General features: G+C 40.0%; 1 protein-coding gene across 2 annotated transcripts in view; it reads right to left on the bottom strand.

Moving 5' to 3' along the window:
- The window catches only part of DHX15 (DEAH-box helicase 15), a 39,321-nt gene that overhangs the window by 8,661 nt on the left and 7,223 nt on the right, over window positions 1-23,437 (bottom strand). For both annotated transcript variants that reach the window (XM_034426281.3, XM_087875546.1), the window contains exons 2-10: window positions 18,985-19,327; window positions 16,255-16,448; window positions 15,191-15,350; window positions 13,889-14,107; window positions 9,333-9,500; window positions 6,555-6,641; window positions 5,590-5,739; window positions 4,207-4,315; window positions 996-1,187 (exon numbers count right to left, since the gene is read on the bottom strand). In XM_034426281.3, coding sequence (XP_034282172.3) covers window positions 996-1,187; window positions 4,207-4,315; window positions 5,590-5,739; window positions 6,555-6,641; window positions 9,333-9,500; window positions 13,889-14,107; window positions 15,191-15,350; window positions 16,255-16,448; window positions 18,985-19,327 — 1,622 coding nt within the window. The remainder of the gene's footprint in view (window positions 1-995; window positions 1,188-4,206; window positions 4,316-5,589; window positions 5,740-6,554; window positions 6,642-9,332; window positions 9,501-13,888; window positions 14,108-15,190; window positions 15,351-16,254; window positions 16,449-18,984; window positions 19,328-23,437) is intronic.

Raw genomic sequence — 23,437 nt, 5'->3', positions numbered from 1 at the left:
TAATATCCCCATCGTCCCACACAAATACTTAAATGATATTCAATTAGATAAGGAGGCTTTAAGCACATCATATTTTCCCCTGGCTTTTCCTGGTATTGAACTGGTTTTCTCCAGAAAGGGACAATTAAAGGTTTAGGCCAGGACTCCCCAAAAAACACAGTTTAATTCTCCGTGATCAACAGGTGTTTAGGGCTTGGCTGTCTGAAATAGCAGCTTCCCTGGGAACCCAGCTTTCAAAGCAGTGCACGGCATATAAGCTCTTTTAATATATATTTTAAAAAATTAAAATTCACATGGTCAGGCTCTAGGAACCAACTGGGCACTGCTAGCTAGGAAAGACCATCCATGATAACCAAAGATTGTTGTTCAAACCAATTTCCCACCCCACCCTCAACACACCCCAATCGTATTGGCTTCTACTTTTAGTTTTTAAAAAAATATAGTATGCAGTGATAATCATGTTAAGGCTGCCGCCTTTCCTTCCAACATGCCCTTTAAACAATGAATGTTTTTTTTTTCCAACTTTGTGTAACCTTGTGAGGATTCTCTCTCGTATCTTTATAATGCACTAGTCGTGAAGCAGGCTATCGCAAATTTACAGGACCATAAAAACAAAAGCCAGTTCCTATTATTGCTATTGCTCACTTTCGTATAGCAAGAAACGGGCTTAAGAACTACAGTTTCTAAGGAATAAGAAGTGTTTTTCCTACGATTTTTGCAATCCTTAATGGGTAAAAGGAATTTTTTTCTGGACGTGAGACGAGTTAGGCTTCCCTTTTCCACACACAATGACTTCTGTAGCTTCAACGTTGGTTTCTTTTTACGCAATTTTTTTACTCCACTGTGAAGCCTACTACAGAGTACGTCTGATCGGCACAAATCAAGCTTTTTTTTTTTTTTTTTAAAGACCGTAAGTAGTCCTGTTGCAGGAATATTACAAGCTTCCCCTAATTGGAGAGCTGGGTTTTGATTGGCATCTCTGTCCCTGCTATTACCTGACAGCATGGCAGTAATAGATAGAATCTCATTAGAACAGTTGTAGTCGCAACTTGCAATAACCATTTTAGCCAGCTGCGGGTCAAGGGGAAACTCCGCCATCATGGAGCCCAGTTCAGTCAAATCTCCGTCATCGTTTAAAGCGGCTAAGTAATTCAGAAGCTCTAAGGCTCTCATCAAGGTTTCTGGAGCTGCAAAAAAAAAAAACACACACACACGGACAAACACACAAGCAGATCGCTGGTGAGCAATGCTAGTTCCGAGCTGCCAAAATGCAAAACGAACGGCACGCAAATTAATTCAGAGATAAGTAGCAATTAAAACGGAGTTGGCTTTGGAGTAGTGCGCAATCCAGAGAGTTGGCCGCAGACTGACAGGTTTACAGGGGTTCTTCCAGCTTAATGTCCATGGAGATTCTCAATCATCCAGGTCAGAATTGTCCTAACGGTGATTTTTTTCCAAGAGGCAACTGGACTTTCTGGTTTTTCTTTGGAGACGTTTCGCTTCTCATCCAAGAATCTTCTTCAGTTCTGACTGGATGGTGGGGAATGGAAGGATTGATACGTCTTGCAGACAGCTGGTCATTTGCATCCTTTTTAGAGGGTCATTGAGGCCACTTGGACCCTGAAGATGCAATCAAACCTCCGAGCGGCCTCAACGACTCTCTAAAAGGATGCAAATGACCAGCTGTCTGCAAGGAGTATCAATCCTTCCATTCCCCACTATTCAGTCAGAACTGAAGAAGCTTCTGGGATAAGAAGCGAAACGTCTTCGAAGAGAAAACAAGGGAGTCCAGTTGCCTCTGGAAAAAGCACCTTTGGGATTTCTTCCAGGTTGTAAATAAAAAAATACTTATTCTGCTATATTTGAGATGAATACATTTTCCTAGCTTGGGACAGGCTTCTCAACATTCTAATTATTTTTAAAATATTATAGTGAACACCACTGAAGTAGATTTACAAGCCCTTGGAGCTACTACTTTGAATGTATTGGTCGTGTTATCTCCACCATCCAAATTAAATGATGGCAAGGCATTATTATAGGAGTCCTAGATACCCAGTTGCTTTTCATGATTGTCATTTTTCTTCTATTTTTTAATACAAAATATGCTCTTTATTTCAGTCTATTCTCCTCTTGTTTTCAGGTATCAAGGCCCCCAGCTGCTGAGTTGCCAGTGCTTGCTGACTCTGGGATCCACTCCTGCAAGTAGTCCCGGGACTTACAACCACCACTGAGCCCAAAAGTTCTGCTGTTAGGCGAGACATTTGTTAAGTGAGCTTTGCCCCATCTTATGACCTCACTTGCCATAGCTAAGCGACTCACTGCAGGTGTTGAAACTAGCAACCCGGTTGTTAAGCGAATCTGGCTTCCCTGTTTGACTGTGCTCGTCAGAAAGTCGCAAAAGGGGGTCACGTGAACACCCCCCCCCCAGAACACTGCGACCGTCATAAATATAAGCCGGCCTCTAAATGTCTGAATTTTGATCATGTGACCGTAAAGATGCTGCAACGGTCATTAAGTGTGAAAAATGGTTGTAAGTCCCTTTTTTTTCATTGCCGCTGTAATTTCAAACAGTCACTAAATGAACTGTTGTAGGTCGAGGGCTACCTGTATACCCTTTGGATGCACATGGAGATGTATGGATTCTGTCGGCTGACCTCCCCTCCCCCTCCCCTCCCCCTCTTGCTGAATTCTTGCCATTTGGGACTACCCCAAACTTTACTCTGGAACGAGCTCCCCCCGGAGATACGGAGGATCCCGGATCTGCGCACTTTCCGCCGTGCTCTTAAGACCCTCCTATTCCAGCAAGCCGGCCTGGCCTAATTTTCTCCCCTTTCTTTTTAATTTTTTACACTGAAATTTTAAATTTGTTTTAAATTATGGGGTTTTTTAATTGCTTGGGCTAAATTATTTAATTTGGTTTTAAATTGTTTCTAACTTTTGTATTTATGTATTTTATTCTGTGCCTGTTCACCGCCCTGAGTCCTTCGGGAGTAGGGCGGTATATAAATTTAATAAAACATAAACATAAACAAACATACTCCATGTGTAGCCCCGTTAAAAGAGTTTTAATTCCTCCCTATGGGCAGTGAAGTACAGGAAAATGAAATCATCTCCATCACTACCTGGCTGAATTTTTGGCAGTGGAAGAGAAGAGGTCAATTCTGCAACTCTAACTGGGCAACTAAAGCACACAAATTTACATTTTTTAAAAAAAAGAAAAAGCAAGAAGCTTGGGAGGAAAAAACATGGCTAATCGTCTGTTAAGTTTGGCAATTTAACAGAAAACCATGTCCAAAGACTTGGACAGACGCCTTCATTTTATTTATTTGTTTTCCCCTCTAGGTGTATTTTCACCCATAGTACACTAAATCTGTTGTAAACCTATGGATTTATTCAACGTATTTGAAAATTTACTGCCAAAAAAAGTCCCTGTAGTTTTATAACTCTGACCTTAATCAATTTTCCTGGCTACAGATAAAGTAACTGAGCAAAAGATGTTAGAAGCACAACTGGCACAGTGTATAGTAAGATAAAGATGGTTTTCCTCAATATATAATACAGGCTTGTCCTCCTCCAGGTGCATTCTGACAATCTACCCAGATTTCCCCAAATTTCTAGTCAGAAGCCGTTACGCTGGGAAAGGCTGCTAGAAAAAATGTAAACTATTGTATGCGAAAGACTTAATGTCTTCAGTTATCTTTTCACAGAGTAACGAGAAAAAGGACTTTCATCAATAGAATTTAGTGTATGAAAACTAGTCCTTGTTGGATCTAACCTTTTCCTGCAGTTTCAAATTCCAGGAACAAAAATTAAATCCACATCTAATAAAGAAACCCAAACTGGTTTGTAAAACAGCCTTATGACCCATACTGGTTGAAGACCCATTAAAGTTATTTCATATTAAATATATTGCTGTTATTCTTGTAGCAACTGCTCAATGTGTTTAACATACTTTGCTATCAAAGAGCTCTGCATACAAAGTGTATAGCAGCTAAGGTTTTTTTTTTTTAAATAATAAAGTGTACCTTTAAAAAAAAATTGGCACTGACTGATGGCTTTTACACTACAACGAATTGGTTATGTTCACATTCAGGGAACACACATTTATTTTAACTCATGATAAGAAAAGGAAAAAATGTATCTTGCCAATGCTTAATATTACATCCACAAATGTAATTTTAGGGATTCTTAAATATATATATATACCTGGTGGATCCATAAAATCGAAGTGAACTAAATCATCTATGCCAAGTTTCTTCAGCTGTAAGACCACAGAACCCAAGTTTGACCTCAGAATCTCAGGATAGGTATTGTCCTGGAAATGAATATTTTATATATATTTAGAAGAACTTAATTCAGTTTCTGTTTTGGTTATTTTTTTGATTAAAAAAGGACAGGCCTAATAGGAAGCAGTTAACCCAAATGGAATTGTAAAAGCCTGTTTCATGTTTAATAGCAGCTATTTCCTGAAAACTGCTACCCTGCTGGATAACAGTAGCAGCCATTTTAATGCCAACATGTTTATATCTACAATTGTTCAGAATTCTGCAATTTTGAACCAAGAATGAAAGCAAACCATCGCCATTAAAAAAAAACAAAAAACAAAGTGAAAGCAAATAAATCTTTTGGATGACCCGAGAAGCAAACATGGTACATGAATAAGAATATTAAAATCCAGAATATTAAACTGCTCGCTCTTTTATTGGGCCACGCTCTTTCCTAGCCAAGAAAATAAATTATGACGGCTAGTAATGAAAATATACAGGTAATCTTCAATTTACGACCACAAGTGAGGAGAGGAGAGGAGAGGAGAGGAGAGGAGAGGAGAGGAGAGGAGAGGAGAGGAGAGGAGAGGAGAGGAGAGGAGGATAGGATAGGATAGGATAGGATAGGATAGAACAGAGGAGGAGAGGAGAGGATAGAATATAGAATAGAATAGAATAGAATAGAATAGAATAGAATAGAAGAGAAGAGAAGAGAAGAGAAGAGAAGAGAAGAGAAGAGAAGAGAAGAGAAGGGAAGGACAGGATATAGAATAGAATAGAATAGAATGGAATGGAATGGAGTGGAGTGGATAGGAAAGGATAGGATTCTTTATTGGCCAAGTGTGATTGGACACACAAGGAATTTGTCTTTGATGCATATGCTCTCAGTGTACATAAAATAAAAGATATGTTCACCAAGAATCAAAATTTATTTTAAAATTTACTTATTTGTTAAGTGAGAAATTTGTTAAGGGAGTTTTGCCCCATTTTACGACTTTTCTCATCATGTTTGTTAAGTGAATCCGGCTTCCCCATTGACTTAGCTCATCAGAAGGGGGATCATGTGACCCCGAGACACTGCAACGATCATAAATATGAGTCAGTGGCCAAGCATCCAAATATAAATCACAGGGCCGTAGGGATGCTGCAACGATCATAAGTGTGAAAAATGCTCCCAAGTCCCCTTTTCTCTGCGCCACTGTAACTTTGAACAATCACTAAATTAACTCTTATAAGTTGAGGGCTACCTGTATCTCCACAGACCCAAATTCAGCGCCCGACATCGCTTAGGATCCAAAGCTAATGAACTGCCACTTTAACGAACCTGCATCTCGGTTTTGTACGCCTTCTCTGTGTATAGCCGGAAACATTTCCCGGGCCGAGTACGACCTGCACGGCCGGCTCTCTGCTGAGCGGAAGCTTTGCTGATCGCGGTCACCAACAGAGATTCCACCCTGATTCGCGGATTGTAGACCTATTGGGTAGAAGAGTCAAAATTAAATAATAGATAAAATGTTCACACTGAGTATTTTTCCCCCTGAAAGGAGAATATTTATAGCTCAGGGTTGAAATGGGGGCTCCTTGGCACTCTCTGAGCTTGCTTGTTTTCTTGTAGACGTTTCATGACCCAACTAGGTAACATCATCAGTGCTAGTCTGAATATCACCGATGATGTTACCTAATTAGGATAATGAAACGTCTAAAAGAAAACAAGCAAGCTCAGAGAGCATCGAGGACCCCTCATTTTTCCCCCTCTGAAAATGTGTTGAGCCTCATCTTAAAATAAAAGATGTAATAAATGTTGTCCTTTTATTTACTAATCTTCTCTGCTTTAATATAACGACATTTTAAAAAGAGTTAAGCTACAGCTTATGGGGTATTCTTGAATTTTTCCTTCCAACACTCTAGATCAGGGATCTCCAACCTTGGCAACTTTAATCCTGGTGGACTTCAACTCCCAGAATTCCCCAGCCAGCTTCGCTGGAGAATTCTGGGAATTGAAATCCAACAAGTCTTAAAGTTGCTAAGGTTCGAGACCCCTGCTCTGGGACATGTTGAAGACCCAGGGAAAGGAGAGGGACGACCTTAGAATCGGTTAACAATACCATACCATACCATACCATACCATACCATAATATAGTATAATATAATATAATATATAATATAATAAATATAATATAATATAATATAATATAATATAATATAATATAATATAATATAATATAATATAATATAATATAATATAATATAATATAATATAATATAATATAATATAAAATCTTTGTTTACCTTTTGTTTCGCAAAGCCAGGATCAATGACGAAAACAACACCATCTATTGTCAATGATGTCTCGGCAATATTAGTTGATACAACAACCTGTCGAAAAATACAGGAGAGTTTTCTGCTGCCCGCATTACACAGAAACGTTAAATATTGCTAGCACATAAAAAAATAAAAAGGCCACGTCCTCCCAATGCTTCTGACCTCAGTTTTGGTCCTGCTCCATAGATGCCCAGCAAGTCAAAAGACATCCATAAAACTGACCAGACTCTAACAATACACAGGCATAGTTTTTTAATCCTAAAATTCGGGGCAAACTCTGTGGTGGTTCTAGAGTCTTACAAAATTCCAGATTGTATCCAAAAACTCAACCTACAGCATTGAAAATCTCAATGTAAATCCTGCCTGGGGGTGGGGGTAGTTTGGGGAGAAGATATTCCAGGCCAGCTGCACTTTAGGAGTATTTTTAAGGTTGTCCCATGAGACCTGCATTTCAACAAACAACCTTGAAATTGCCAGTCAAGCGCGGCTGATGGGAAACCTCTTTTTCTTGCTAACTTCCTCCCCAACTTCAGGGCTTGACAATGTAAAGACTTTTGAGCCTGGCTTGTAAGACACCTGGGCTCCCCCTGAATGATGCTGTACTGGTATGGAATTAAATGATTCCCTCCTCCGAAACCAAGAGACAGCACGGCTTCACTTCTCATCTAATCTAACCCAATTCCCCTGTAATGGGAGGCCTGCAAACACCTTAAATTTGATACGCTGCAAAACAGCCCAACACAAACTCAACACAAGCGCAATTGTATCTGGTGGAAAGAATGCCTAACTTACAGGATTCACAGGACCTTGAAAAATAAAAGCTTTTGGGGGGTTATTTTCTTCCTATTAGGAGGAAGCTAAATCATCAGCGGATCCATTAGGACGGTGTCAGTTACTTATATTTTGCAAGTACTTGCTAAGCATCTGCAATCACAAGAAAACAACAACAGCCTTAAGAGCCTTGGTGGCGCAGCAGACTAAAGTGCTATTAAGTAGCACCAGCTGCCTGCAATTACTGCGAGTTCAAATCTCACCAGGCTCAAGGTTGACTCAGCCTTCCATCCTTCCGAGGTAGGTAAAATGAGGACCCGGATTGTGGGGGCAATAAGCTGACTTTGTATAAAAAATAACACCGCTTAGGGTGGGCCAAAAGCCCTACTAAGCAAGTACATACAAAAGTATGAAGGCTCTTGCTTAACGCATTGTGAGCCGCCCTGAGTCTCCGGAGAAGGGCAACATATAAATCGAACCAATAAATAAATAAATAAATAAATAAACACTCTCTTCATGTTTTCCAGAAAAGCACCAAGGCATCCAACAAGCTCTCAACAAGCGTTTATTATTACATTAGAAATCTCCAATGTTCGTATGCTGAATCAAACAGCGCCAGCATTTCTAATTTGAGGAAAAAATGGAAAACTACCACGAGTTCATAACAGGGTAATGATAACTTACTACTGCCCTAGCTTTGTCAACTTCAAATATAGGCCCAACCATCCAATGACATAACAGAGGCTTATTTCCCTAGATGCAAAAAGCAATGTACTCTGTTGGAACACGGTGTCATCAGCATAACGCACACACAGCGGGTTATAGCTAAGGAATAAACCTTGCCCGGAATGTCTATGGAGATTCTCAGTCATCCAGGTCATGGTTCTACAGCGACAGTACAATGCAAGGAGACGTGTGCAGAACTGTACGCTGGGGAAACAAAACAACCACTTGACAAACCGATGGCGCAACATAAAAGAACAAACCCATCAGCAGTCTACGAAGGCCACTCTTCTTAAGATAGCAAATTCCATATTTTGGAGAGAGGACCGCTGGTTTGGAAGAGGGGTCAAAGAGGCCATCCATGTCAAAATTGAACAGTCCTCTCTCAACAGAGGAGGAGGGATACGACACCATCTGTCTATCTCCGGTTTACAACACAGTCCTTTCAGCAGTTCCAGGAAGTTTCACTCATTTGCACCACTCAGGTGACTCTGAGGACACAGATAAACCTCCAAGTGGCCTCAACAACTCTCTAAAAGAATGTAAATGACCAGCTGTCTGCAAGGAGTATAAATCCTTCCATTCCCCATCATCCAATCAGAACTGAAGAAGCTTAGACCTCCGGTTGCAACCTAGGCGAGCACAGCTGGAAAATAGCGGGCTCTGCTGAGCCCCAAGAAAATCCAGCTAGTAACTGCTGCCAGGAGACCCTTCGGTGTCACAGCCGTCTTGTCAGGACGGTGAAGAAAGGAGAGGCGCTTCGCTGACCATGAGGAATCCGCAAATTTGTTAGGTCCGAAGCAAGCTCTCCCCAAATGGCAGCAAGCACGGCTGCCATTGCTGGCAGCCACGAAGCCATGACAATCGAGGACGAAGATTGTGCAGGAGCAGTGTATGGACAGAACACTAAAATTGGGTGAGATATTTACCAACTTTTACTTTAATGACTTGCAATAACAAAAAGATTATGAAAAGAAAACTCCTAAGCTTAAAATAGCAGCGAATTGACACATGGAGGGGAAAAAAAACCCGGAAACGAAAAGAGCTGAAGAAGCTTCTTGGATGAGAAGCGAAACGTCTTCAAAGAAAAAACAAGAAAGTCCAGTTGCCTCTTGAAAAAAAGCACCCTTGGGACATAGGTGAAGACGGAAACTATCTTACAGCGCATTTTATGCATTTTTTTATTGCCAAGTCTTATGGAAGTGCAGTGCTAAAATCAGGGATGCAAAAATAAAGCTTTAGTGAACTTACCTTTCGTCCTATTGCACCGTTTGGCTTTTTGGGAGGTGGGGGCTCAAAAATCCTCTGCTGTTGTTGAGGAGGAAGCGTGGAATATAACGGAATGATCTTAATGTCACCGACCTCAGGGCCCAGATCGTCAATTTCACGCTTTATCCTCTTGCAGGCTTCATCTATCTCCTGCACAGAAAAGTCCATGAAAACATTATTAAAAAATAAAATAAAATAAAAATTAATTACTGTACTTTTTTTTTTTAAAGCAGCCCTCTTGCAAAACAGGATGCTTCAGAACTTCTTTATACACTGGTTGAATTTCCAATAGGATTTCCAACAGTCCAAGGGGTTTCTGGTTTTATATCAGGAAACATAACCACCTTATTTGTATTCATTGCCCTTTTTGTCTTTTAGTTATATTTCCTAATTAATTCTCTACAAATTGTACTAAAATTGAAATCTCTCACCCAGGAATATTAAACTGCACTCGTGACCTTTTCAATTTTCACAATCTGAAGGAAATTAATGTGCACGATATTTTTAAATAAGCCAATTAAGCTTTAATGTCACGTATCACTAATGCAATTATAGGGGAAATTTGCTTTATTGTACCTAATGAGAACATGCACCTTCACAGTATAAACAGAGTTGTTCCAAAAAGAAGGCCTCTCTCTATCTAAATCAAGAGGACGTAGAGCACGCATTTTGAGTTTCACAGGAAAATATTATGCATCTTTCCAAGTTAAGTGCTCCAAGTAATCGGAATCTCAAAACACTTTGCCACTTAAAATTATTTTTAAGAAGCCCAAGAAACAATTTCAACAAGTAGTTTCACCTATTAACAAGGGTTCTTGTACTATTTCCAAATAATCCACACTAAATGGATGAATTAGCCGAATAGCAGTAGAACAGATCTATATTAGACAAAAATAAAGGTAGGAAGTCAGAGGTAAGAACTGTGAAGCATTCTCTATACAGAATTGTCTCGAAACTTATGACAATACTGAGGGAGGGAGGGAGGAAAGAGAGAAGGAAGGAAGGAAGGAAGGAAGGAAGGAAGGAAGGAAGGAAGGAAGGAAGGAAGGAAGGAGAGGAGTGAGGGAGGGAAGGAAGGAGTAAGGAAGGAAAACTGCTGATGTTAGTTGATGGCTAGTTGTAACTTCACACAAGCCACCAAAGCAACTCTAGAAGAGTCACTCAGCTCTTCCAGCTGCTTAGCAACCCTGATGGACTTGAAATGTTTGTTTCCCTGGGAACACCTGAAGTCATCATTCCCGAAGGAGAATGGAAGGCAGCTATTTTGGCTTAGCTGTATTTCCTCGCTCTGTGTGTGGCTTTGTACTTTCCACCCAGTGTGCCAGCGGCGGAAAGCAACGCTAGCAAACCTACAAGTAGCTATGTTTGAAATTGTACAGGTGCTGAAAGTAGATCTAGCCTCAAGGTGTTTCATGCACTCAAAGCAAGCCCATAGCCAATCTCACGTATTCTGCTTGTAGCTGGCAATGGACCAAACATTCAAACTTTAGAAAATCAACTAAGCTGGAGAAAAAAGGAATCAGAATCACAGAATACTAGGACTGGAAGTATTCCTTGCTCAAGCAGATCCTTACAGAATCATAGAATAACAGATTTGGAAGGGACCTTGGGAGATCTGCTAGTCCAACCCTCTGCTCAAGCAGATGACCCTGTACCATTCCAGATTGCTGTCCAATCTCTTCCAACCACTTCTGGAGGCAATCCTTGAAAACTGAAAAAAAAATTTAAAAAACACCTTCCCTTCCTAGCATCAAACCCACCACTACAAGACGGATTTTGTAAAAACGTGAAATAAGATTCTCAACAGCAGGATTTTATAAATCACTAAAAAATAACAGAAGAGGGCTGTTTTTAATCAACTAATCCATCACTATGACAATAGAAGAATATTTTGTTGACAAACCAAGAGCAGCCCTTCATGCAACTTTTGGAATTTTAATACAAGATTCATTTTCTGTATTTAAAGGTATAAAAGCACAGAGAATGCCAGCCTAATCCCAGTATATGTTTTAGAAGAACCAGACAATTTTATCACTGTCAATCACCCAGGACGGAATTGAAGCACTTATTAGATCAGGCACCAAGTCTTGCTTTGGCACTCAAGGATGGGTCTAATCTTCGACAAGTGAAAATTAAATCTAAATTCCTGTGCTGCAAATATTATTATTATTATTACCAAAGATTACTACTACAAAGATTATTACTTCATATAGTCAAAAGCCTTTTCAAGTCATCATTCTTGGTCATACCAATCAAGGCCATTCAGAAACCTCGCGCACACAGCCTAAAAAAAAAAGCAAAGCCTGTTTCCTACAAAGTTGTATTTAAGGCATACAGATAATTTCTTCCTCCAAAATCCCAGCCTCTTTATAAGCCCTTCTAAACGGTGGCCATCGCCATCTTCTTCAACTTCTGCCTCCAGGAGTTGTAAATGCTCCAACACTGGAAGTTTTTAAGAAGAGATTGGACAGCCATTTGTCTGAAATGGTATAAGGTTTCCTGCCTAAGCAGGGGGTTGGACTAGAAGACCTCCAAGGTCCCTTCCAACTCCGTTATTCTATTCTATTCTTTTCCATTCCATTCCATTCCATTCTTCATTGCAATATTCTCTTCTCTTCTCTTCTCTTCTCTTCTCTTCTCTTCTCTTCTCTTCTTCTCTTCTTCTCTTCTCCTCTCTTCTCTTCTCCTCCTCTCCTCTCCTCTCCTCTCTTCTCTTCTCTTCTCTTCTCTTCTCCTCGCCTCGCCTCTCCTCTACTCTTCATTTCAATATTCTATTCTATTCCATTCCATTCCATTCCATTCCATATTTTCTATTCCATATTTTCTATTCTATTCTATTCTATTCTATTCTATTCTATTCTATTCTATTCTATTCTATTCTATTCTATTCTATTCTATTCCATTCCATTCCATTCCATTCCATATTTTCTATTCTATTCTATTCTATTCCATTCCATTCCATATTTTCTATTCTATTCTATTCTATTCTATTCCATATTTTCTATTCCATATTTTCTATTATATTCTATTCTATTCCATATTTTCTATTCCATATTTTCTATTCTATTCTATTCTATTCTATTCCATATTTTCTATTCTATTCTATTCCATTCCATTCCATATTTTCTATTCCATATTTTCTATTCTATTTTTTCTATTCTATTCTATATTTTCTATTCCATTTTTTCTATTCTATTCTATTCCATATTTTCTATTCTATTCTATTCTATTCTATTCTATTCCTATTCCTATTCCATTTTCTAATCTATTCTATTTTCTATTCCTATTCCTATTCCATTTTCTAATCTATTCTATTTTCTATTCTATTCTATCCTATTCTATCTTTGATGGCAGAAGTGTTAATACTAGCAGTTAACAGAATAGAATTCTTTACAGAATAGAATTCTCTATTGGCCGAGTGTGATAGGACACATAAGGAATTTGTCTCCGGTGCAGTAGCTCACAGTGTATATACAAACAGCAAAGCGATAGGTCATAAATCATAGTTACAATCATTTATCGTAAAGTTGCGAACAACAACTGATAAATCGTAAGAAACCAATAGGAGAAGATAGTAAGAAAGATGAGAGGATGAGGGTGGGGGGGGAATGAGAAATGAGAGAGTGCTGTGGTAATTAAATGTTCACAGAGGGATGGCGCAGGAGAAAAAACTGTCTAATTGTTTTATCCTGCGATGCCCTATAGCGTCATTCTGAGGGTAGAAGTTGAAAGACTTTATGTCCGGGATGCGAGGGGTCTGTAGCTATTTTCTCAGCCCTCTTTTTAACTCGTGCAGGATACAGGCCCTCCATGGAAGGCAGGCTGGTTGCAATTGATTTTTTCTGGGGTTGCTGCAATGGACGTTCAGTGTGAAAAACTGCCATAAGTCACAAGTGCAGTTGTGACTTTGAATGGTCACTACCTGTATTTCCATTTCTCTTATTATTCCTATCAAAGGACAGTGCACAGAATGGATGCCCAATGTATTCTCTAGGCTAGGGGGTCTCCAACTTTAGCAACTTTTAAGCCTGGAGGACTTCAACTCCCAGAATTCTTTGCTGGCTGGGGAATTCTGGGAGTTGAAGTCCTCCAGGATTTAAGTTGCCAAGGTCGGAGACCCCTGCTCTGGGCATCGTTTTGCAAAAGGATTGATTCTTCAAAGGGTTCTTGGATTTTTCTGTCGTGCTGCCATAGAATATTTCTTTTTATTGCTGGTCATATAGCTAAAATGCCAAGTATTTTAATTGTTTTCATGAAAATCTCCCTGGTTCTAACTCATCAGTAACCAGTAGGGCAATTAAGCCTTAAAACTTTTGATAGCGGACAACCAGATTTTGCTACGTGGGGAAAGTAATAACTTTTAAGCTTTTCATTTTAATTCACAGATTATCAAATATCAATATCACCATCATTTGCAAGTTGGAACTATACAGGTTTGATAAATATTATGGTACTTTAAACTGCAGAGTCAAACCAACATAGAAAATGCAAAACAAAACCACAGAGGAAAATTTGAGACACACGAAATTGTAAAATACCTCTTGTCCAGTAAGAAATAGGAGGAGGTCTCCTTCCTCTTCCTCACACATATGGATCTGTATTACTGTACGAATGGCCGCTTCGAGGTAATCCCTTTCTGGTTCTGGCGTATAAAAGATCTCCACCGGATGCGTACGACCAGGAATTGTGAGGAGAGGACAGTTATCGAAATAAATCTGAAACTTGCCAGCATCTAGAGTAGCGCTCATAACTATCACCTAAAAAAACAAAAATAAAAAGACAGGAAGAATGAAAAGTTGGACCTCGTGGGACCAAGTCTTAAATTTCAAAAGTACAACATTAAAAACAAAATGAAACCTGCTTCTGCCGGTAGTAGACTTGCAACTGCCAACTAGGACCGGAATTTCAGTCACTAACAGAAGCAGTTGTTAAATGAGCCTCCATTCTTATGGCCATTTTCACCCTACTCCAGTGATGGTTAACCTTTTTGGTGCCAAGTGGCCAAAGCATGCGTGCATGCACAAACCCTCAAAATGCAATGCGAGTGCCCCCATGCATGCATCCCGCCCGCCACGCATGTGCACCCCACCCCCCACATGTCCCCCCGTGCCCCATTTTCGCTTCCAGGTTGGTGCAGGAAGCTTTCCAGGCCCAAAACAAGGGGGGGTTGCAAACCCCCAAAATGCAATGCGAGCACCCGCTGTGCATGCCTGCGTGTGTCCCCCATATGTGCCCCGCCCACCGTGTATGCACAGCAGAGACCCAAAAACCAGCTGGCCAGTGGGAGGCGTGTGTGCATGCGTGGTGGAACTGGACTGGGGCGATGGCTGGCGTGCCCGAAGAGCATGCCATAGGTTCACCATCACGGCCTTAGTCGTTAAGCAAATCCGGCTTTTCTGATTGAGTCTGCTTTTTGAAGGCCAGCTGATAAGGTCACAAACTGCAAGCACCTTTGGGACAACTGAGAATCTCTACAGAGAGAAAGCAACTTAAAACTAAGGAGAAACTTCCTAACGGTGGAGACAGTTCACCAGTGGAACAGCTTGCCACCAGAAAGTTGTGGGTGCTCCCTCACTGGAGGCTTTTAAGAAGGAGTCTGGACATCCACTTGTCTGAAATGGTGTGGGTTTTCCTGGTTGGGCTAGAAGACCTCCAAGGCCCCTTCCCACTCTGTTAATTCTGTTAAAATGGCCTTGGGAGTCAGAATCACCCAGGCGTAATCTAAGGCGTTTCAGCCAACCCGAGAGCTTGTTTCAGACTCGAAACATCACCCATTTCGCTGCTTCTTTTTCTTCTTCTGCATCAAACACCCCCACTCCGGCTTGATATATTCCACTGACCTTTAAATCCGATCTCTGCCTCACCACCTCCTTCAGAACTCCCATCAAAATATCCGTCGCCAGCGTTCTTTCGTGGGCCTCGTCAAGAATGATTACCCCGTAACGTTCAAGCAAAGGGTCATTCATCGCTTCACGCAGCAACATACCATCCGTCATATACCTTGAGTGGGAAACCAGTAGATGAATTCCAGAGCTACTAAGTTTTGCTTCTCTGGGATTTTTTTTTTTTCATTTATATATATATATATATATAAAATAACCTTAACCTTACTAAGCAGCATTTAAAATGTTAACAGATACGGTTGTGGGCGTTAAAGGGTGCCCTTCTCTTGGGTCTGGCAGCGAACAGTTAATCCAGGAAACAAAACGTTAAAACTTTGATTTGTAATATTTATTCGGAAGAAAGGTAAAGCAACATCACAAGAATTCCAGCAAAGGTTTTAGTTTTGATTAGTGCCTCTGAATCGCGTAGATTTGGTATCTGCCAACCCCTTTAACGGAGTGGAGAATGATTCTCATATGATTTCTATGCACTGGGGAGTAAGCTCTGCTCCTATTCCCTTTGCAAATTTGAATATTTACCATAAAAAATGTGTACCTGCGAACCTTTTCTTTCTATATCTAAGCATACATATACACTTTTACACTTTTTTCCTGTTCTGCCTAGGGCTGGTTTTATTCATATAATATCACCTAGCATAACTGAGAGAGTGAGATGCAACACCAGGGCCCAAGGAATAATAATGACCGATCTTGTGATAAATTGAGGACTTGATTGGGAGAAACACATCAAGGTATATCATCATCATCTCCTTTTAACCACCCCATAATTCCTTGCGGGATGGAGTCAGGGCAACTGAATGGAGCTAGCAAAGTGTTTTAATGGCCAGATGCCCTTCCTGTTGCCAGAGCGGAGTTTTGTTCAGCAGATATATCCTCATTGTGCCCAGAGAGAGAAATATCTGCCTCTACCTAGGATCGAACTCACAGCCTCCTGATTGTGAGGCGAGAGCTCCACCCTCTAGGCCACCGCGCCACTCCATACCCATCAGGTATATACTTACTTCAAAATCGTTTTGGCGCTGCTGCAGTCTTCAAATCGAATAGAATAACCGACTTCTTGACCCAACATCACATCCATTTCGTCCGCAACTCGCTGGGCCACACTCATCGCAGCTACTCTCCTCGGCTGTGTACAAGCCACACCTCTCTTTGGCCCTGGCAGCGACCGCATGTAGTCAACGCACCACTGAGGGATCTAACGGGGGGGGGGGGGGAGAAGGAGTCCCGGTTATTAAAGAGACTTAGGAAGATGTTATAGCTGGCTTTGAAGTAAAGGCAAACAGATCTGCACCAATCAAACAACGGAAGGGAAGAACAAAGGCTGTGCTACAGAAAGACCTTTCAGAAAACATTAACTGAAGTCAGCTTTATTTACACTATTAGTAAGTTAAAAGCAACAGGCCTAAGCAATGAAGGAAGAAGACAAATTAAAAGGCACATTAAGATATGCCAATAAGATGGCTATGAATATATACTGTAATAAAGGTTTAGAAGCGATTCATTTAACCCCCATCTTTAATAACTAAAGATATTTAAGCTGTCACATATAGTTATTGTTCAAAGCGCTGTGGTCACCGAGCCTGAGTAACAAAGCACTCCAGAGTTTGCAATTCCATTAGCCTATAGATTGCTTTAAAAAGAAAGCCTTAATAAATGTTATAAAGCCACTGTAAATTAACTTGAAAAAAAAACAACACACCTTATAGAGTAACACAACCATCCAAAAAGGCCAGGCAACATTTGCCAATAACATACAACGTATGTATACATATAACATACAATTTGGTTATAACAACATATAACCAAAATATGTAATTCAAAGCCAAAAACCTTAAATAGGGGTAGTCCTCAACCTACGACCACAATTGAGCCCTAAATTTATGTTGCTAAGTGAGCTTTGCCCCATTTCACGCCCTTTTTTTTGCCACCGTTGCTAAGTGAATCACTGCAGGTGTTGAATTTGGATGTGAAATGAATCTGGCTTCCCACGTTAACTTTGCTTGTCAGAAGGTCGAAAAGGGTGATCGTGTGATCCCCAGGACTCTGCGACCGTCATAAATACGATAAAATCACTTGCCAAGCACCTGAATTTTGATCACATGACCCTAGGGGTGCTGCAACGGTCGTTAAGTGTGAAAAATGGTCACAAGTCACTTTTTTCAGTGCCATTGTAGCTTTGAACGGTCACTAAATGAAACAGTTTATTTATTTATTTATTGGTTCGATTTATATGCCACCCTTCTCCGGAGACTCAGGGCGGCTTACAATGCGCTAAGCAATAGCCTTCATCCTTTTGTATATTTATACAAAGTCAGCTTATTGCCCCCACAATCCGGGTCCTCATTTTACCTACCTCGGAAGGATGGAAGGCTGAGTCAACCTTGAGCCTGATGAGATTCGAACTCGCAGTAATTGCAGGCAGCTGGCAGCTAAGTGCTACTTAACAGCACTTTAGTCCGCTGCGCCACCAAGGCTCTTAAATCAAGTTAAATCAAGGATAACCTGTTTTAGGCTTAAAGGAAATACAAGTAATTCACTGTCATTTGGAATGATATGTTACTGTGCTGCAATCTTTTTTTGTTTGTTTTTTACTGACCCCATAATCCCTTGCGGGGTGGAGCATAGGCAACTGTTTGGAGCTGAGTGTTTACTGGCCGGATGCCCTTCCTGTTGCCAGTGCGGAGTTTTGTTCAGCAGATGTATTCTCATTGTGCCCAGAGAGAGAAATATCTGCCCCTACTTAGGATCGAACTCACAGCTTCCTGATTGTGAGGCGAGAGCCCTAGCTCTACGCCACCGCACCACTCACTGTGCTGTAATCTTTCCTTTCCCAAAGAGGATTTTTTTTTCATATAATGCAAAAAAAAAAAAGTCATTAAGGGAAGGTCCAAACATGGCACTTAGCAATCCCTCTGACACCTGCGGGATTGAGGATAGTAAAACGGATGTCATGAGGAGGTACCAGTCAGATATGTACTACTAGCAAAGGCACTTCAATATTTCATGCCTATAATAATCTGTCCCTGAACAATATTCACCGTGTTTTACTTTTGCTTTTGAAAATCCCAGAATGCCCGTATCTCTTATACGGAGATTTTTCAGGGCAACGTTATCAGCAACGTTAATTCTGCTCTGAGGACTTTATCCAAGAGTTTTATACCCAAAAAAATAATAATAAAGAATTCAATTCAACATTTAGTGTTTTCAGGGAATTAGATTTAAGAATGTGAGTAATGGCATTCTGTTTTATTTTTTGCTTTAAGCCAGTCAGTACGCGTCAAAAAAAAACAAACCCACTTTGTCTTCATCTATGTCGTCAGTCTAAGTTTTGCAAGAAAACCAGAGCAGCAGATATTTATAGATTAACAGAGGTTTATGTTGAGCAATTCAAATCTCACTGAACCTTTCATGAAAATGGAGCAGACCCTGAAGATGCAGACAAAATGCCAGAGTTGGAGGGTGAGGGGATGGGATGGGAGGAGTGGAGGTTGGGAGAGAGATAGCAAAAGCTCACTGCATCATTTTCTAGTCATTAAACCACTAAAAGGTTCATTTAACAGATCTTGCTCAAAAAGGCTAAGTCTTGTGATGTGTCAGCGCACCATGGATTTCTTTTGAGGACCCTGAAATTTTGCTAATAGCAGGTGGAATAATTTCACGGAGACATTCAAACTTTGTGCAAATGCGCCACGTGCGAATCCGCGCAAAAGAACGGCTGAAGCGAAACTCACCTGTGTGGTTTTACCAGAACCCGTCTCGCCAACCAGCACGAAGGATTGATTTCTGATGAGGATGTCAGTAAATCTATCTTTGTATTCCCACACCGGGAGCTGCAGGCGTTTCTTTAAGATTTCGTAATAGCGAGGTGTGTGTGGCAGGTTTGTGAATGGGTTGATACTCTGTGGAAATACGGTGGGTTTCAAAGGGGGGAGCCCGACTCCGGTGAGGAGAGCCGAGTTGGGCGAAGGGCGCAAATCCTTCTCCTTATCTCTTTCCCGTTCTCTATCTCTGTCTCGATCCCTGTCCCGGTCTTTGGAGCGATCATCACGATCCCGGTCACGATCCCGATCCTTCCTAAATGATTTTCAGGAGAAAAACAAACAGTTTTCAAAGAAACGAAAGCTCCGTGCTGTTTAAAAAAACCAAAAGTGAATTAAAGGAAGAAAAAAAAAACAAAGGTAATTATCTAAGAACCCAGGAATTTTCCCAGAAATTCATTTCCCTCTTGCCCAATTTGTCACGTTACGGATTGACACAGGATAATAGGTGGAGTGCTACAAAATGCTAAATACCAGTTATACCCAACAGTTCCATCACTATCAATAACATTTCCATCTATTTAGAGCGGAGATCACACCAGTCTTAAGGTACAATTTGAGCCGCAGTTACAACTGTAGCTGCAATTTCTTCACTTACAACCGTAATTGAGCCCAAAATTTATGTTGCTAAGTGAGACACTTGCAAAGTTGAGTTTTCCCTCCCTGTTTTACGACTTTGCCTGCCACAGTTGTTAAGAAAATCACTGCAATTGTGCTGAATTATTTTGGGATGTGAAAAAGGCCTTAAATTGAATGGTTGGAAACATCTTGTTTGATTTTTGGATTTCCGGATAAATATATTACGTGTATGTCGAGTTATATGGCAAGAGATTTACTGGATTGGGGCACGCAGATCTGGTTGTTACCCTATTACGATGGTTGGAATTAATAATCTGGATAAAAGACACCTCCATAAACATTATACGGAATATAATTATAAAGTCACTCGGGTGGTTGTTGGGGGCTTTTTTTGTTTCTTTCTTCCAATATGAAGATGTTTGTTACTGATGGGGGCAGATGGTAATTGAAGATTCTGAAAATACTGTTGGAATAAGGATGCGATGTTACCCTAACATGGGTGATGGAATTTATCATCCAGTTGAAGGATATTACAGAAGATGTTATATGGATTACAAGCAAAAAGTTTTTTTTTCTTTTAGGATTTTATTTACATAAGGGAATATTCTTCTAGGGGAGTGGGCAGAAGAATAAAGATATTAAGAATAATTATGGTAATTTTGTAGGAAAGTGGGTGGAGATAGGATAGGTTACGGATTGTTTAGTTTAAAGAAAAGGGATATTATGTTTAGATGTGAATGTATGTAATGAAGTGGGGGAAGGAAATGGGTAGTTGAATTGAATAAGTGTTAAATTAGGATTTATTGAAGTTTTAGAGTGGAAGTATGCTTTGAAATGTTATATCGTATGGGGGGTAGTAAAAGGTAGATCACGAGCGGAAATTGTTAAATTGGGAGATATAATAATATCATTATGTTAAATCAGGAGTTACTAGATATTGTTATAATAGAATGTCACTTTGAAATGCATATTACAGCATAGTATAAGGGGGATATGATAATTTTATTAGAAAGAAAGGGTCAGTATATGGAGATGGAGTAAGTGGATAGCAAAGTATGATATAATCTGTTATGAATTTGGGTTTTATTATGAAGAAGTCAAAGGGGAAGCGGGGGGTGAGGGGGGTTAGGGAGGAGGGGGGAAAAAAGGGGGAAAATTTGTATTTGAAAAACTTTTTCAATAAAAAAAAAAAAGAAAATCACTGCAATTGTAAATTACCCAGGTGTTAAGTGGATCTGGCTTCCCCGTCGACTTTGCTTGTTAGAAGGTCGCAAAAGGAGATCCCATGACCCCAGGACACTGCGACCGTCATAAATATGAACCAGTTGCCAATTTTGGTCACATGTCAAAAATTACCATTAAGTCCCTTTTTTCAGTGATGTTGTAACTTCAAACTGTCACTAAATGAACTGCTTTAAGTCTTCACCATGTCCTTGCCCTTTGAAACTCTTATGAGATTCAGCAAATACCTGTTTCTTACGGAAGAATCAGATTATGGAAAAATCTTGTGGCACCAGCAAATATCTGATTCGGATATTTCCTGATTCCAGATGTTTCGAGCTTCAACCTCTGAGAGGTTTGACCTAGGAAGCCATCTGAAGCGGTTGGGCCTCCAAGAGAGACACTATCAAACCATCTCACTAGGTCTTGCAGCGAGATTGTTTTGAGAGTGGTCTCTTCTCTTATAGGCCCTACCGCTTCGGACGACTTCCTAGGTCAAACCTCTCAGAGGTTGAAGCTCGACACATCTGGACTACCCAGCAACTATCTGGATAGCTGCACGTTCTTGAAGGACTTTTGACTGCAACTTATAGGAGAACCTCTGATTAAGAGGGTGATTTCCCAGGAAGTCAAATGAGAGGAAATGCACAGTAGGGAGTTTTTCTCAGCGATCATACCGTAAGCATGGAAAGACTGGGCGTCCTTACCCAATTTCACACAAGGTGAAAAGGGTTTGCTTCACTCAACTACGGGATTCATTCTGCTCTTTAAACTGATTGTGGTAATTTTGCTTGGTTGGTGTGTTTGCCTTTGTTTTAATGTTTCATTCTTCTACATACTAAAGCAAAATGCGAGTCCTAGGGTTATACATGATTTCAAACTAATATAGATCCATGGGCGATCAAGCGTTCAAATTTTAAATGAAGACAAGCTGACGAAAGACTGAGATGTAACTTTCCCATATACTTATTGGAAAACTACATATTCTTGGGCTTTTTCCCTCCACTCAGTATTAGCTATTTTAAATAGTTTGATATTTTGAGAACATGTTGTACACAGTTGCACAGGATGTCTGCGAAACACAAAACTCCAAGTTACTAGAAGGCAAACTGATGACAATGCAACTATCCACTCCTACTAGCTATATATAATCTCGATTTATTTCTGTATACCTTCTAGTTAATGACCTATGGGTCAAGAGATCCTCCAACTGAAATCACCTTTCCAATTTTTTGATTCAGAGATTTATTTAGCAAGAGCATGCAAACCAAACAAGCTATTCTAACAGAATATCATCAGTTGGCCACCATGTTTGCATTGGCTGGAATCATAAGCGAAGAGCTTGGGTCATGCAGGCACTAACTTCTGCATCCAACTGATGGAACACGGAACAACTTTACTATTAATATTATTTTTTTATGTCACTCTCCCTCTATATGCAACATATAACTTTACCAAACCTTGTTAAACTTGGTGATTGCAAAACAAATACTGAAGATCCTAGTGTGTTGGCTTAAGCAATGATGGTAACTATGCTTCTACACATTTAAATCACAAGCTATGTTCACAGACCATGAGGTCTGTGGTCTGTTTAAATTTACTTAATATACAAAGCCAAACCAAGGCAAGGCAATCATAGTATCAGCCTCAACAAACTGCAAATTCAACCATTACTGGAACTAGGCAAATGCAATTATATACAATAAACATACGTTGAGTATCCTACACAGATGTTGCTCAGGGGAAATATTTCTGTCCTGCAGCTTCCTTTTTTCCCCAAATGTACTTCCTTGGTGGCTTTTCTCACACCAGAAATGCTTTCAGCATTTTTTTCCCAGCCCAAGTTGAATTGTGTAAAATGAAACAACAGGGGAAATGATAGAGAAAGTAATGTTTCTGCTGGCTCTGACAAGGGAAGATTGATGGGATATTTTCCAAGTACCCCAGGAACATAAATCTGTCCAAAATATCAAACATGAACAACATATTTGACAGATGTTCCCATTAATTCCAATGGTGAAAATATCACTGTATATAACAGACCAAAAATGTAACCTATTTTCAAACAGGGAGATTGCTTATGTATCTTCCTCCTTTTCTGTAAGTATTTATATTAATATGTAATTTGAAGATTTATTATTAATACACAGTTTTAAACAATCATACTTTGGAGCAAGAATGCTAAATTGTGCAAGCTCTACCATTGCACATATAAGCTATAGGAGAAGAACTGATATTTTTTATAGGAACCTCAACTTGGCTTTTGTACTTTAATAGAATAGGATTCATTTTATGACGGTCACCATGCCGCTTCGTTGCACAGATTTGTGGCCATACAGGTATAAATAAAGCACTGAAGAATATGTTCATCTTCTGATTTTTATTCACATTTAAATTAATGGAGATTTAATTAATTGGGATTTCTTTAACCAAACTTCCCCTCTGAAATAAAAAAAAAAATCCCACTTAGTGTTGATTGATTGATTGGTTCCATTTATATGCCGCCCTTCTCCAGAGACTCAGGGTGGCTTACAATGCATTAAGCAATAGCCTTCATACTTTTGTA

This window comes from Pantherophis guttatus, chromosome 8, assembly GCF_059756535.1.
Source record: "Pantherophis guttatus breed Tessera chromosome 8, ASM5975653v1, whole genome shotgun sequence".
Lineage (NCBI taxonomy): Eukaryota > Metazoa > Chordata > Lepidosauria > Squamata > Colubridae > Pantherophis > Pantherophis guttatus.
The sequence above is the reverse complement of the archived record's forward strand: the minus strand, read 5'-3'. Positions and strand labels throughout refer to the sequence as shown.